Source organism: Equus przewalskii, chromosome 1 (genome assembly GCF_037783145.1).
Source record: "Equus przewalskii isolate Varuska chromosome 1, EquPr2, whole genome shotgun sequence".
Classification (NCBI taxonomy): domain Eukaryota; kingdom Metazoa; phylum Chordata; class Mammalia; order Perissodactyla; family Equidae; genus Equus; species Equus przewalskii.
The window spans coordinates 109407812-109424737 of record NC_091831.1 but is presented as its reverse complement, the minus strand read 5'-3'; the positions used below and the strand labels follow the sequence as shown (position 1 = coordinate 109424737).

At 41.8% G+C, this 16926-nt stretch overlaps 1 protein-coding gene across 7 annotated transcripts in view; it reads right to left on the bottom strand.

Annotated features, from left to right (window-relative positions):
* Positions 1-16926, bottom strand: part of LOC103562081 (neuronal acetylcholine receptor subunit alpha-7) — a 108368-nt gene that overhangs the window by 54299 nt on the left and 37143 nt on the right. For 4 of the 7 annotated variants that reach the window (XM_070620615.1, XM_070620587.1, XM_070620594.1 and 1 more), the window contains exon 3: positions 2895-2939. Coding sequence is in view for 4 of the 7 variants with exons in the window: in XM_070620587.1 (XP_070476688.1) it covers positions 2895-2939 (45 nt within the window). In the remaining 3 variants the exon portion in view is untranslated. Of the gene's footprint in view, positions 1-2894; positions 2940-6064; positions 6098-16926 lie in introns of those variants that run through there. The other 3 variants (XM_070620583.1, XM_070620610.1, XM_070620628.1) reach the window with 2 other exon arrangements.

The following is a 16926-nucleotide window of genomic DNA, read 5'->3' as shown; positions in this document are numbered from 1 at the left end:
GAGCATATTGATAAATGGACACACTATTTATCCAGATGGAGAAGGCTATGGGAGGGGCAAGTGTGAAAGAGAAAAGAGGGGATAGTTTGATACATACTGGGTTTAAGAACCTATTGGACACCTGTATAGCGACACCAAGGAGGTAGCTAGAGCTCATCAAAGGTGCTTTAAGCCGGGAGAATGATCCTCCAGCTCCTGGAATGATGAATGGCTGGAGAGACATGAAGAGACAGCAGAAGGGACTCAGGAACCACCAGTGAGTTAAGACGAAAACCTAACAGAGAGCTATCCCGACACTCAGCGAAGAAGGATTTCAAGGAAGAGGGAACAATTCAGTTCTATCAAATGCTCCTGAGAGGTCGAGTAAGATAAAGAGAAAAAATTAATCACTGGAAAAACCAGAACAATGCTGTTCCTTCCCATTGAGGAGCGGTGAGGGTAGGGCAGGAATTGGCAGGAAAGGGACTCAGTATCCCCAGAATGATGGTGCAGTTCTGCTCCCGGATGGGGGCAGGGCTGCAGACCTGAAGACATCACAGGCAATTCATTGCCTGATACACTTAGGATATGCGCATAGCATTGTATGTGAACTTTGCCTTGAGAGGAAGGAAAAAATATATAAACTCAAAGATCTGCATGAAATATGCAGTGAAAGTGCACCCATGTCCACTATTCTACTTTGAACTGCATTAAAAAATAAGCTAGATCAATAGAAAAATGGACAGATGGCCAGAGATGGGATAAAGCATGCAGAGTCAAGTGCTAATCACAGAATCTAGGAGGTGGATATACGGATGCTCACTGTAAATTCACCTTTTCAATATCTTTAAAATTTTTTATCAAAAAAATTGGGATAAACCACTACTTATAGCATTTAACAACCTGGGATTAGTGGTTTGCTTGCCCAAAGCCAAATAAGGGTGAATTTAGCTGAGAATGAAGGAGAGAGAATGAGGACAATGGGAGGACACTGCCTGGAGAAACCTTGCTGTAAAGGTGAGGAGGAAACCAAGGAGTCGCTGGGCAGGGTTGACGGGGACATGCTACAGCATGCCTGCTTGCCAACGAGAATGACACATGGAGAATGATGATGCCAGAGGCATAGGGACATTGTGAAGCAAGGTTCTCAGCAGGTCCCAGGAGGTGAGACCTTGTCCCCTGGAGGAAGGACTGGCCTTCAAAGGGAGCACAGATCCTGCACCCACGGCAAAAGAAAGCTAAGGGTAAGTGGGCACAGGTGTGAGGGTGGGATTCCCTCACTGAAGAGTGTTGCTTTAAATCCTGTGGGGAAAATTCCCAAGGGTTTCTGCTTTGCCCATTATGGGTAGGTTCTACAAGGGGTCTCAGACACAGCTAAGCGCACCCTGCGACACGCAGCAGATGGCTATAAGTGAATCTTTTTTCTCTCCTTCTGCTTCCACTTGTATTACCCCTAAAACTCACCTGCCTAAGAACCATGTGGGTGTCACCTTTACCTCTGAGTTCACTTCTCCTACCCCCACTTTACAAAAAAAAACTATTTCTCTTATCTCAACTCTTATCCTGGGACATTGACCCCAGAAGCAAATAAAGGGTCCATTCAAAATACCAGTATCTATGTGAATTGTGTTAAAAATTGGGTGACAAATACTTCCAAAGATCAGATGGGCTTTAATTCTTTTAATTCTTTGCTTTCAGCAAAATTGAAGGAGAAACTAATCAAGCTGTGAGCTGATACCTTGAAGAAAATGATATTATTTTTGGCATGCAATCTAGAAGAAGTTCAAGGAATTGAATTACACTGCTGTGACAAAATGTCTCTCATTATGAACTATACCTTTTACTACATCTATTTTTAAAAGTTATAGAATTGATTGTGAAATCTGTATCAACACCTTGATTCTAGTAATAAAGTCATCTATGAATACATAAATGAATTTAAAACAAAGCCCTATCTTTGATACAGAGATTAATTTCCAATTTTTATGCTTAATAATTATTTATTAAAATTTGTAATTAGTATCACCTCGAAGAATTACCAATAATCATGGTAATTCTAAATCAATCCAGAAGAAAGAAATTTAACACTTCTTTTCTGAGGGAATAATTTTATGTAAATATTTACATTTGAGAGAACCAAGACAGAATGATTAATAAAGGACTTTCAAATAAAAATTTATACCATATTAGGATAAAGTTATGTGTGGAAAGTGGAATAGAAATGCAAGCACAAAGAGAAAACGGGGCTATGTAAAACATCTGGCAGTTGAAGAAGGGCTTGTTCGTATATTTTTTAAATGAATGATCTGGGCATCAAATTACTGTGGCATTTAGATTCCACTTAAAATAGAGACTATTTTATTTTCAAATGTCAATATTTACAGTTTGATGGAAGGGACATAATTAGCAATTAATTAAATGTAGATGATAATTTTAGGATGTCAAGCTAAAAGTCCATGAATGGAAGAATATAACATTTCAACATTCTCACAGGCATCACCAGAACAGGAAGTGTGAAGATCTCTGGCTTAGGCAACACCCTGTGGATGCAAATATGCACCTCTGGAGGGACTGGAGAGCAAGGCAGGCGCTCCTGAGCCATGGGGACCGGTTATGGTGCAGGCTGTGGACATCTAAATGCAGATCTACATCTTAAAATTTGTGTTGCATGAAGTGCTTTTGAAATTTCCCCAAATCACCCTGTAGTGAAATACAAACACATGTGAGCCTTGCAGAATGCAGAGCGACACATCCAAAGGCGGGACGCTGTACTTCACTGCTGGACTATTGGAGTAAGGGGTGACAGTCCTGGCTTTTCTCAAAGGACCTCTGCTTTCCCTGCAATTCAAACACAAGCATCTCAGAAGCAAGAGCAGGAAGAGCCATGGGTGAGGACTGCCATTGTCTCAACTTACCATTTGCAGCCAAATGTTGGTGGTTAAAACTTGGTTCTTCTCATCCTTTAAAGGAAAAAAAAAAAAAAAAAACAATCAGAAATATGGTTTATGTGGTTTACAAAAGAAGAAATGATACAATTATTCATGTTGGAAACTGACTGTTAGGACTGCTGGAGTGTGTGAAAATCAGAATGCACCAAGCACTTTCAAACACACTCAAGCACCATTTCCCCAAAGTGAAGCTTTTCTATTTATTCTGAAGTAATACACATTTATTATAGAGTACTTACAAAAGATGGAAAAGCATAAAAAGGAAAAATTAAAACGCCGCAACCTCACCTCCAGAGATGACATCTGCCAATGTTTTAGCTTATTTTTCTCATTAGTACATTTTTTATAACTTAAAAATATATATAAAATTAGGTGCAAATTTCAATTTTTTTAATTCAAACTTATTACCAGAACATACAGGGTTTTAAACAACTGTAAGTATTGTATGTTTCCCTCCCTGGGAAATGGTGCATGGCCTCTGTCAGCTGCCTTGCCATGTGCTGATGGTGCTGTGTGGGTCACGTTCTCCATGGTCCCTGAGGGTCTGTCTGCCTTTTCTCTCATCCTATTGATCTACCAGGCAGCATGCCAGGTCCTTGACAATTACCCATAAGATAAATCCTGTCCAGGTGAGGAAACTGAAAGTCAGAAGGGTGAGGTGATTTTATGAAGGAGCCATTCAAACTTGGATCCTTCTCACTCAAGAGCCCCTTTTTTCGTTTCCAAACTGCCTAAGTATGGGATCCAGCAGGGTGCCAAGTCTACACTTAAACTGGAGCTTGGGCTGCTGTATCAACTGTGGCTTTTCCCTGGCACAGGGCACCTAAAGAAGATTCTAGTCAACATCAGCTTTTCCAACTGGGATACAACCAGCTTTTTATCACAGCTGGACAAACCCAGCAAAGCCTAGCAAAAGCCAGTGCGCATAGAGACAAAGGAGCAAGTTTCCTGCAATAGTTACACTGAGAATGCTGTTATTCAGTACTTAGTACTCAATTCCAACCTAAAGGATCCTATAAATCAGCAACTGCCACCCTCTTCAGGTGAAAGTATTCATCAATGTCCCCATGCAGACGTGCACAGAAGCTGAGACCGTGAGCTCCTGCAACAGGGGCTACCTGGCCTGGTTCACTGACGGCATCCACAAAAACAGACCCGATGTCAGGAAGAACGTGACATCTGCTGAGGCGTTGACAGAGGGTAGGGAGGCAAATCAGAAATGGATGCTTCTTCTCATTAAAATAAAAATGTGTTGAACAGGTAAGGAGTTGGCAGAGATTCTTTGATGCATCAATGACCCTGCCCCAGGTGCTCACATCCTGGACACCTTAAGGAGGTGAGATTTGGGGGAGCAGGGATTGTGAATCCTGCAGAGAAGACAGAGCTGCCTGGGGAGGAACAGACGACAAGTCCCAAGGGTCCAAGGCGGGGGGCTGTGTCCAGAAGCAGCTGCCAATTCTGTTACAAGAAAAATGCATCCCCCATTTTGCAAAATAAAATATGCCAGGGTTTTTGGTGGAAAAAGTTGTGGAACTAACATTTCTCCGTACTCTGTACTGAGAAAATGGTCCTAACAGAGCCATGCATTTGAATGGCAGGAGTACCCCAGTTCTAGTTCAATCTCCAATATTATTTAAAAGCACTGATAAAGTCTTTTAGGACATATATCTGTTGCTTCACCTTATTAAGAAGTTGTTGCTTTTAATGGATTTAAAATTAGCTAGTGTTCCATTTAGGTGGCTTTCCTTCTTTTAATTGCTTCTGTGTCTTCATCTTCTGAGAGAAAAGTTGCTGTGGTTTGGGAGCTCAATTATTACCAATCTAATTAAAAGGCTTTCTTCTTCCCAACATTCTAACTGAAACCTCATTAGAGTGAAACAGAATTTCTGTGGTGTGTCGCAGCATGGGACTGAAGTATGGCATTTCAAACTGTAATCAACACTGAGCAGCAGCCAGCCACCACCTGAGAGCGCAGCCAGCGATGCCAGGAATGGAGCCTTGCATGGAGACTAGGGAGGAAATGCCTGCAGGACCAGGGAAGAGGCTGCTGTCTGCACTCTCAGAGTGGGTCTCCTTCCACCCTCCCCATCCCAGGGCCACCCACTAGCTGAGGCTCTCAGCTTGCTCAGTCTGCACTCTGACAAGGTGTTCCACCTCTTTCCCACCCTAGTGTGCAGTGTGCCTCTCTGCCCAGACTGAATGTTTCTGTCCCCCCAAAATCCCTATGTTGAAACTGAACCCCCACTGTGATGGTATTAGGAGGGGCCTTTGGAAGATGATTATGTCAGGAAAGTGGAGCTCTCGTGACTGGGATTAGTGAGTTACAAAAGGGACCCAGAGAGTTCCCTCGCCCCTTCTGCCACGTGAGAACCCAGGGAGAAGACAGCTCTATGAATCAGGTCCTCACCAGACACAAAATCTACTGATGCCATGATCTTGGATTTTCCAGCCTCTAGAACTGTGAGAAATAAACATGTGATGTTTAAACCCCCCGGCCTGTGGTATTTTTGTTATAGCAGCTCGAGCTGACACACCGCCCCCGACACAGTCTGACCTGCACTCAGTTCCAGATGGGGCTCTCAGGCCTCCTCCAGCGCCACTGCACAAAGAATTAAGTCTAAAGTCTTTAGCACCACACACAAGCCCTTTCTACAAGCCATAGTTCAGCCAAGTGCTCATTCATTCATTCAACATATTTATGGAGCGTTTCCTGTTTCAGGCATTATGATGTCTGACATGCACAGTGAGAACTGAACAGACATTGTCCCTGAGCTCGTAGAATATAAAATGTCAATGGGGGGTTGGGATTACACAATTTAACAATGACACACCTTAATTACAAATAGTGACAAGGTCCCAGAGGAAAGGAACAGCACCTTCAGAGAAGATGACAGAGAGACAGACCTTACCTAGAGTGATGCGGGGTGGAGTTCTAAGAACAACCCTTCATCTTTACATGCTGTTATCCTGTAATACCAAAAGACATGACCCCTCACACCCTCCAAGTACACCCCTCACCCTTCAACACCTTGCTAGTTCTCACCCTCTGGGGCTGCCCTGCCCCCACCCTCCCCCTTTATCCTGCTCAAGCCCAGGGCTAGCCAGGCAGCATGGGCTAGGGCTGCCTCCTGACTCACCAGGGTCTCCAAGCAACTCAGGCAGACCTGCAGCTTCCAACAGCAGAATCAGGAGTGGCAAGCAGAGGAATTAAGGAGGTAGATTTCAGTTTGACATGAGGAAGAACCTTCCTGTCCAACAATAGTCCAGCCTACTTCAGAAAGGACTTAGCAACCAGTTTCTGGAGTGGTAAACACGGAGGATGGCCACCTGCCTGGAGACGACACTGACACCCCTCCCACCCCACCCCTTGGTGGCTCTCCGAGGGTGCGGCCCAGGTGACTCAGGGCCTGCAAAGTCTGCAGTGGTCAGGTCTCCTCCCACACCCTGATGCCCATGTCCACACCCCCTACCTTGGCCTTCTGCCCTTCCTTCGTGCCACCCTCCCACAGTGGCCTGCTTCCTGAGTAAGTCTTCTGCAAGAGGGCCGAGGCCCAGCACGACTTCAGCTCTGCATCCAACTGCCACTGTACCTCAAAGTTTGCACATCACTGTGCACACTGAAGTGACATGGAGAACTGGGGACAATGATCAAGGCTTTGATTTAGAAAGTCGGCAGACGGATCTGCAGTTCCCAGATATCCCTCTGGCCTTGGGCAGAAGGATGTTGCTGGCAATGCAGGCAGGGTCTCCACTCCCATTGCCCAGAATCTTCATAAGGACAAAACCCAATTCTTCACCCCAGAAGGGAAATTTCCTTCTCTCTCTCACCTAAATACCCTTCACTGACACCAAAGCCAATAGTCTCCTGTGCTGTACTTGAACTTGTTTGAAATCGTGAGTCAGCTAATGAAGTTGGATTCTACAGTCTCTTCCCTTACAAGCTGGATGACACTGTGGTCAAACACTGGGATTCTTGGAGGGAGGGGAAATAATATTTCTGAACCCTAGTCCCAAACCTTGGTACAAGGGTCTCTGAATAAATAACCAGGCACACTCTCTGAAGAACAGCAAGCAGCACAGGATCTGAGCATGGGTTTCAGTGATTTCAGACCCTCAGGTCACCACTAGCCTTCACTGCCCTGATGCAACCCGGCAGGACAGCGTGGAGGAGCAGACTCCATGCCAGTGAAAGACCCTTTGGGCTCCAATCTCAGCTCTCCAGTCATCAGGCACTTGGTTTCTGTGGGTTTCAATGTTCTCTTCTGGGAAATGGGGAGATACCAGCTACCCTGATCCCCTCCTGGAGTGGGAGGGATGAGGGCAGCGTCATACAAGCTGTCAAGTGTGACTCAGTGCCAGTGGCTGTCCCTGGGTAGCTGCTCTCACACACACACACACACACACACACACACACACGCTCTCCCCCAAGACCCACTCTTCTTCCTGCCCCCACGACCAGACAGGAGGAGACAGGACCCATGGCTGCCATGGAATCACAGAAGGCCTGTGTGGCAAAGCACCTCCAAAGCCAACTGATTTACACCTCTCTTTTGTTTTTTAATCTGAGCACTTCAGAATATTATTCAGCCTTAAAAAAGAAGGGAATCCTGCCATTTGCGACAGCATATGGATGAACCTGGAGGACACGCTAAGTGAAATATGCCAGACAGAGAAAGACAAATACTGCATGACTCCACTTGTATGAGGAACATAAAATAATCAAACTCAGAAGCACAGAGTAGAATAGTGGCTGCCACGGATGGGGGGAGGGGGAAATGGGAGGTATTAGTCCAGTGGTATGAAGTTTCAGTTGTGCAGGATGAACAAGTCCTAGAGATCTCCTGTGAGCAGAGAGCCTTTAATTAATGATGCTGTATTGTATACTTAAAAATTTGCTAAGAGGGTATATCTTATGTTAAGTGTTGTGAAAATTAATAAAGGGAAACTTCATTTAAAATGGAGTCATGGGGCCAGAATGGGGAGCTCCCATTCAATGCAGTACCACTCAAGGTCAATTATAGCAAGATAGTCAATTACAGACCCATAACAGAAAGCAGTCAACAGGAAATAATCATCAACTATAGGAAGAAGTGTACATTGCATCCCAAACAAAAATCAACTACACCCAGCAACCCAGCCAATAAGAAGCCATCATGATGCTGAACTCTTGCTTTTCTCCAATGTACTTTTGTTCAAAACAACTCCTCCCAATTTCCTCCTTTGTTCTCTATAAAATAAGTTCGCCTCCCTTATTTGCTGGATTTGCCTATGGTCTGCCATAGCATGCACATCCTGAACTGCAATTCTTTGGCTATTACTGAATAAACTTGTTTTGCTGGTAAAATAACCAGCTGTTTTATTTTAAAGTTTGGCAGTGTTCTTATCACAGAAATACTAATTGATAAAGAGGGCAAGAGGAAACATGTGTAGGTGATGGCTATGTTTATGGTACCCCCACGAGTGATGGAGGTTTCACTGGTATATGCTTATTTCCAAACTCATCAAATTGTATATGTTAAATATGTACAGTTTTTTCAATGTCAACTATACCTCAATAAAGTGGTTTTTCAAAAAAAAGTACAGTTTAAGCAGCATGCTTTTTAAATTCAATCTCCAGGAATAATCATGCATCTGCTTTAAAGTAGACCTGTTCTGATGATGTTTAATACAATATCTTGAATTTCTACAGCAGATGTTCTTCCAGAAGTTATAGGGTGACATTGTTCAACATTACTTTGCTGAGCTCCCAACACTTTCTCTTTGCTTTTGTGTCGATGCTGAGAAGAAATAGATAACAATAAATTTGTGTCTAAATTCTTGTTTACAGAGAAAATTGCTGGATAATATAAATTCATATTGTGTAGCATTCTGGATTACTTCTTTTATTTAATTTAATCTTTACACCAACCATATTTTTGTCCTACTTTTACAAAATAATAAACTGAGAGTCTGTGATTTTCCCTGCGTCAGTGGGATATTAGGTCTGACAAAGGACTTATATCTAGAATAAGAAATAAACTCCTAAAATCAATAAGAAACAGGCAGACAATCCAATAGAAAAATGGGCAAAAGATGAACAAGCACATGATTTTCATCACAGAGTATGTCAGTAAGTGATATCTGACAATAACCTAGCTAAACTTTAAATAGAGTTTGCATTCTTCCAAATGTCATAAACACACATTTTTTTTAAACTCATTTCAGCGTCATGACAACAATCCAGCAAATTCAGTACTATTAGCATTCTCATTTAATAATGGGGCTTATGAGAGAGCTTCCAAATTTAACTTTACATGTCTTTGTTCTGTTTGAATGGTTTACAGTGAGCATATATCATCTTTATAATCAAGAGGAAAGGGATGAAAAAAGATAGAAACTGTGAAACAAAACGAGCTCACGGCCCTAGGCTCAGTATAGAAGCTGAGATCTAACCCCTTGTCTGTTTAGCTCAATATCTGTGTTTGAGCCACCACGTGACTCTGCCCCAATGTCATAACAGCGAATGCTTAGGTGATGCTAATGGAAAATGGTTCCCTCTGGTATCTGCATGGCACAGAAGTTCTCAAAGTACAGCCTGGGCACCCTGGAGTATTCAAGATACTTTCAGAGGATCAGTGAAATCAAAACTTTTGGCACATCATTAGAAGTTATTAGCCTATTTCACCATCAGCTTTTCATGAGCTTTCGGTAGAGCATTGCAGAGGCCACATGACAACATATATCAGTGGCAGATTGAATGCAGAACAGATAAGAGAAACCAGCTGACTTCCATTAAGCTGGATATTAAGAAGATTTGCAAAAATAAGGAACAATACTACCCTTCTCACTAAATTTGTTGTACTTGGAAAAATAGAATTATTTTTCATAAAATATTAGTTATGCTAACATAGCATGGGTTTGCTATAATTTTAAAGGAATTAATAGACTTTAAAATGTTTTCTTAGTTTTGTTTTGCTTTATTTTTTGAGGAAGATTAGCCCTGAGCTAACATCTGCCGCCAATCCTCCTCTTTTTGCTGAGGAAGACTGGCCCTGATGTAAAATCCGTTCCCATCTTTCTCTACTTTACATGTGGCATGCCTGACACAGTATGGCTTGCCAAGTGGTGCCATGTCCACACCTGGGATCCGAACCGTCGAACCCCGGGCCACCAAAGCAGAACATGTGCACTTAACCACTGCGCCACCAGGCCGGCCCCTCTTAGTTTTTATTTATTTATTTTTTCTTAAAGATTGGCACCTAAACTAACATCTGTTGCCCATCTTCCTTTTATTTTCTTCCTCCTTTCCCCAAAGATTCCTAGTCTCCCAGTACGTAGTTGTATATTCTAGTTGTAGGTCCTTCTGGTTCTGCTATGTGGGACACCGCCTCAGCATGGCTTGATGAGCAGTGCTAGGTCTGTGCCCAGGATCTGAAGTGGTGAAACCCTGGGCTGCCAAAAGCAGAGTGCACAAACTTAACCACTTGGCCACAGGGCCGGACCCCTTAGTTTTTTATTTCTAACACAGTAAATAGTGATAGATAAAACCCACATACAAAAAAAATGAAGTTGATCTTCAGTAACTTTTATGAGAGTAAAGGGTGCTGAGCTTCAAAGTTTGAGAGCCGCTGGGGTAGGCTTGGGCATTCCTAACATCTCCCAGTTACTGGGCCCTGGGGTCTGTCCAGACCCCTGCTCCATCTCTGTTCTCGTTTGTGGGCTGCTGAAGGGTCTATGTCTTGGGGATACGATGTGAAACATTTATACGTCACACACAGACCTGGGACCCAGGCTCTGGTACTGTGTGGACTTGATGTGGTCCAGTGAGCTTTCTGAGACTGTTTCCTTATTTATAAAAATAGAGTGATTGCCGTCTCTCCAGTGTTGCAAAGATTAAATAGGTAGCAAAATAAAAAGTGCCTAAAACATAGTAAAGTTCTCCACCTTTTAATTATCAGAGAAAAATTCCTCCAATGCAAAGGTACTGAAGAGGCTTAGAGAGTTTGCCCAAACTGACCATTTCTCTCTACCTCAGACTACCTACTTTTAGAGGTGGCACATAATTACAGTGGTTTTATTCTCACTGAAATCCATGCTTAGAAGGTAAATATGTGGATGCCACCATTTAATTTTCTTAACGGGTTAATGGTTATTCTGTGATGAATGAATGTGCAGATATGGATCTTTTCAGAAAGAGTGTATGCCACATGACTCCCTTCACTCTTTGAAAGTTGGTCTTCCACCAGCATAGCTAAGGAACTTCACTATTTCCTTGCTAAAGTTCTGGAACACCTCAATCACAGCTGAGCTATTTATAGATATACACTTATTTCTAACAGTACTGCTAAATACTGACAAATAAAGGAAATGTGTTCTGCTATGGCTCTTTAAAACACAGCACCCTGAAGAGTCTGGTACTACAGACGCTGCTCCAACAAACTCCACAGAGGCAGAGACTACAGTCCTTGGAAAACTTCTGCGTCTAGAACTCCCCAAAGCAATCTTGAACTCTTTTATTCTATTTTGAACTATCAAAGTTAATCCTGAACATCTTTAGAATACTTGGGGAATTTTAAAAAATTAGGCCAGAGTATAACACATTATTTTTTTCTTTCCAACAGGTCAGTGTGTAATTCCTTACTGACATAATCCCAGGTAAGACACATCCTAACAAATCATAGAAAACTGGCCCATCAGGCTGACTCCTTTGGGAAGTATGCCTATCTGGTGAACAAGGGGCAGGTGAGTCTCCTGAACTTAGGGCCTTGATCTGGGCAACACAACTGATTTTCTCTCCCCTGCAGCCCAGTGCCACATTGGAGAGGACAAGACCACATCGCCAAGCTGCTCCAGCTGCCTGTGTGTAGAGGTACAAGAGGATCCCCTGGGAAGTGACCCACCCCCTCATCCCAACCTTGTGGCCATTTGGCTCCTGCTAGGTGGACCCCATCCCAAGCACTACCCCATCCTCCCCTGGGAAGGGGGAGGGGTTCAAGAATGCACTTTCAACTGGGACTGAAAGACCTTTCCAATCTGTAAGAGGCAGGGCCTCCCTATCAACCCCCAAATGACCAAATCTGTAGGAATGAAGCCTGAGAAGTGGATCATGAGAGTGGAACCTCACAGAGAGGAGAACCTGCTTTGAGTTAGCAGAGCTGGTAAGTGGGGATAGTGGTGAAGGTCAGGTCGAGGTGGGGGGGATTGTGGAGTGCAGGAGAAAGACAGGGAGGAAGATGGGGTTTGAGTTATACAGGGTGAACCATGAATTAAGTTTTACCTAAACTCTCCCTGGACATAAACAATATATTTCCCTTTATGCTTAAGCCATCATCCTAAGTGAATCAGCATCCAAGCATTTCCTTCATGGTTTACAACAAATACAGCACATAACAAGTTTTATCTGACTGGACTAAAAGCAGACAACAGCATGCACAGCCAGACCCCTACAAATGCCTGAGTTAGGGAAACGTGTGTAGCTTCAGCACCAGACTTTTCCAATGAACTCTGTCCGGAAACTGGCTGCAGTATGTTCCATCACAAGTGAGGTCCTCTAAAGACATGAGCCAGAGATCAGGGGATCCCAACAGAGCCCTGAGTGTGGATTTGGTGCGAAGTTTGGTTCAAAAGGTAGAAGGGAAGGGGATGAGATACGTGAACGGAAGATAGGAGCAAGATTTAAAAGCAGTAACATTTTATTTTTGTTGTTGTTATTTGAAGTTTCTAATATTTCTACAAGTAATGTAGATTAATTTGTTTAATAAATTAGGAAAGAAATAAGAACCACATATAAGGAAAGAATGCTATGAAAAATAATTTACTACAATTATAGCACAAAAAATAAAAAATTATGAGTAGGCACAACCTCATAAGGCCTGGGAAAGATGAAAAAAAATTTGGAATGACTACTACATGAACATAGTATGGCTATGAATCAATGAATCAATGACTAAGTAAATAAATATTTTTAACACAGCAATCGCGAGGAAGAAATGAAGGCAAGCAGATAGGCATACCTAAAATACAAAGCAAAGTCTGGAAAACAGCCCAAACAAGAAGAGCATGCTTCCCATGAATTCTTTATTCTGTATAACTTAATAAAGCCTTGGATCAAATTAAACATGATTCCAAAGATGAGATTATAAAATAACCAAATGAAATGAAAGGGAGACTGCAGAGCTAAGTAAATAAACTAAGAACCAAAACAACACCATTACATGGCTAATAAATTAGACACAGACAGGAACAAAACAGTCCTAGCTGAAAACTGAGTTACTGGCATGAAGGCAAGGCATGAGATAATCACAGTTTGTGCAGAGGAAACACACAAAGACATTATGTCAATCAGAGAAGAGGGTGGAGATGGAAGTGAAATAAGGAAGACACACCAGAGCTGAAATGGAGACCACAACACATGAGAAGTAGGTGTTCCAGCATAATACACAGGAGACCTACTTCTTGGATCTAGCAAAACAGCAGACTCCATAACCTGAACACCTGAACACTGTCCTGCTACAAAACACCTAGGAATGCTGGAGGAAATCAAACAAATATCTTTTTAAATGCAAACCTAAGCTCACAAGAAAGAAACAGAAATTCTCATAAACAAGAAATCCAAGAGGAAACTAAAAGGAACACCATAAGAGCATGAGCTGACCCTGGCAGAGCTGTGGGGGTGGGGAGAGTGGTGGCCAATTATATTCACAGACAGCTTGAGACAAGGCTTTGATTGCACAGGTGGAAGGCAGCTGATCCCTACCTCCCATTGCACATCCACCCATGTGACACAGGAATGCTGAAGAGCCCATCACCAGAAGGAAACAAAAGGAAGTTTGTCTGGGCTGGCAATGGACAAAAAAGTGTGTACTGGTAATTTCTACAAAAGTATGAATCTTCCTTCTGATGAAGCATTCAAATGTAAATATTCCACAATGCTTGGGAAGACCACCAGCCATGAAAGTAACATAAAAGCTGTTCCAGGCCAGTGAATTTTGAGGCACCACACAGAAGCAGAGAATAAAGAAATAAAACCAATAAGCTAACTAAAAAGTAAATTAAAAAAGAAAAGCATTTCTGCTCAGAAACAACAACCACGATTAAATTCTCCTGATGTAAAATATAAAATGCGTAAGTGAAAAACCTTCCTTGAGGAAGACACAGAAAACCAAATCAGCAGGAATAAACCCCCAAAAATTCAGACAAGAGAATTATCAGAGGAATAACACTGAATACATATGTTTAAAATAATTAAATACATTAAAGATATCAAAAGCCCAATAAAAGAATAAGAGAAAACAGGATAAAACAAAAGAAAAGAAAAAGTTTCTCAAAATGAAAAATGTAGTCATTATAATAAAAACTCAATGGATGGGTTAAACAGCAGATTAGAAAGACCTAAAATGATAATTAGTAAGCTGAAGGCAAGCTTGAATAAATGACCTACAATACAGGAAAAAATTATAAAGAGAAAATATGAAGGCTTATGAGGACTAGCCTGGTGGTATAGTGATTAAGCTCACGCACTCCGCTTCAGTGGCCTGGAGTTCACAGGTTTGAATCCTGGGCACAGACCTACACAGTGCTCATCAAGCCACCCTGTGGCAGTATCCCACATACAAAACAGAGGAAGATTGCCACAGATGTTAGCTCAGGGACAATCTTCCTCAAGCAAAAAGAGGAAGATTGGCAACAGATGTTAGCTCAGGGCCAAACGTCCTCAAGCAAAAAGAGGAAGATTGGCAACAGATGTTAGCTCAGGGCCAAACTTCCTCACAAAAAAAGAGAAAAAAATGTGAATGCCTAAATGACATGAAGGATACAAGGGACAGATTCAATAAGCATCTAAAAATTTTTCAGAAGGAGAAAATTTAAAGAAATATGGCTTAGAAAGTTCCAGATTTGACTAACTAATCTTCCATTTAAGGAACCACAAGAAGTTCCTCAAAAAGATGAATATAGGGTGGGCCAGACAGGTGGGGCAGTGGTTAAGTTTGTCCACTCCACTTCAGTGGTCTGGGGTTCACCAGTTCAGATCCAGGATGCAGACCTACACACTGCTCATCAAGCCATGATGTGGCGGCACCCCACATAGAAGAACTAGAATGACTTACAGCTATTATATACAACTATGTTCTGGGGCTTTGGGGAGGAAAAAAAAACAAAAAAATGGGAAGATTCCAGATGTTAGCTCAGGTCCAATCTTCCTCACCAAAAAAATTGTTCCTACAATGTTTAAAAAAATAAAAATGATGAATATGACTCTAAAACTAATCAAAACTTAATCCTTTCTCAGCTCCTACATGTAAAGAGCTCAGAATTAATCACTCCCATACTTACAGCAAGAAAAAAAAAAAAAAAAAACGGAAAATCAACGACTTTTGTTGGACTCACGAGAGAGTGATATTGCAGGGCAAAGTGCCACACCAAAATCTGGAAAGAGAGGCAAATCCAGACAGTCACTGCCAAGATCTGCTCATCTAGGGCAAAACCCACCTGAACCATGAACTTGTAGTAAGGTTTACATGGTCATTTCGATGACTCTCTGGTTGCTGAGTCTGAACTTGAGCGAGAGTAAGAAACCCTGAGGGACCACAGTCTTGTAGACACCCCTATTTTCATGGATATTTTTATCTGCAGGAACCCCACCAAGTTCTCATGGCAAATATACAAGACAGGTCCCCTTGGAGCTCTAGCATGGGAAGAGGAGTAACTCTTGGCAAATAAGCCTTCTCCACAACAAAGGCCTATTCTCCAGGCTGTATCAGAGCTTTATGCCAGCTGGGGAAACGGCATTCCTCCCACTCCAGCACCCAGTAGACTTTCTGTCTCACCTGAGGGAGAAAAAAGCTATGATCCTAGGGAAACAATTGTGAAGGTCACAGCCCAGAGACACAGGCCCACTAAAAAATAGAGATTTAATCATAAGATTATAGATTGCTTCCCCTCCCCCACACCTTCCCACCATGCCAACAGGGCTCCAGTGTAACAACGGAAGACTACAGCTGAGAGGCTGCAGACTCTGAGAGGGAGCCACTAAGGAAGCCCAGAGTCAAGAGAAGAGACAAAAACAAGGGCATTGGAGGAATTTGAAGCTTCTGGAACCTACAGCTTTAGCAAACATTAAAGCCCAACTACTAGCCAAAATAACAAATTCTCACACTAAATGTGTTTTTACCTCTATTCCTATAATCTTACAGAACATTTCTGGTTTACGACAGAAAAACTACAAGTCCACTAAAAGACAAGAAAAAACATTCTGAAGAGACAAAGCAAGTGTCAGAAAAAACATTCTAATATGACACAGATGTTGGGATTATCAGACAAGTAATTTAAAATAATACAATAATTATGTAAAGAGATCTAAAGGAAAAATAAACAACATGAAAAAACAGATGGGTAATGTCAGCAGAAAGATGGAAACTCTAGGAAAGAATCGAAAGAGAATATTAGAAATCAAAAGCACTATAACAGAAATAAAAGATGCCTATATGCAATTTGAATATTTTGTCAAAAATGTAAATTAAATGTAAACATTTTTAAATTTAAAAAAAAAATGAAAGAAAGCCTTTAACGGGCTCATGAGTAGACCAAACACAACTGAAGAAAGAATCAGTAAGCTGGAAGATATGTCAGTAAAACTTCTGAAACTGAAAGAAAAGAGGAAAAAGAATGGGGGGAAAAAAGAATACACCATCCAGAATTGTGAGACAATTTCAAAAGGTCTAACATATGTGTAATTGGATTACAAGAAGAGAGAGCAGAGTAAACAGAATAAAGTAGTAACAGCTGAGAACTTTCCTAAATTAATGACAGATCCAAATCATAAATCCTAGAAGCTGAGGGAACACCAAGCAGGATAATATCTAAAACACTACACATGGACTTTACAGCCATCACAGAAATTAAATCAAAATGGATCATAAACCTAAACGTAAAACGTAAAATTATACAACCAGAAGAAAACACAGATTTAAATATATAGTATTTGGTTTAGTGAAGAGTTTTTGGATGCAATACCATAGGG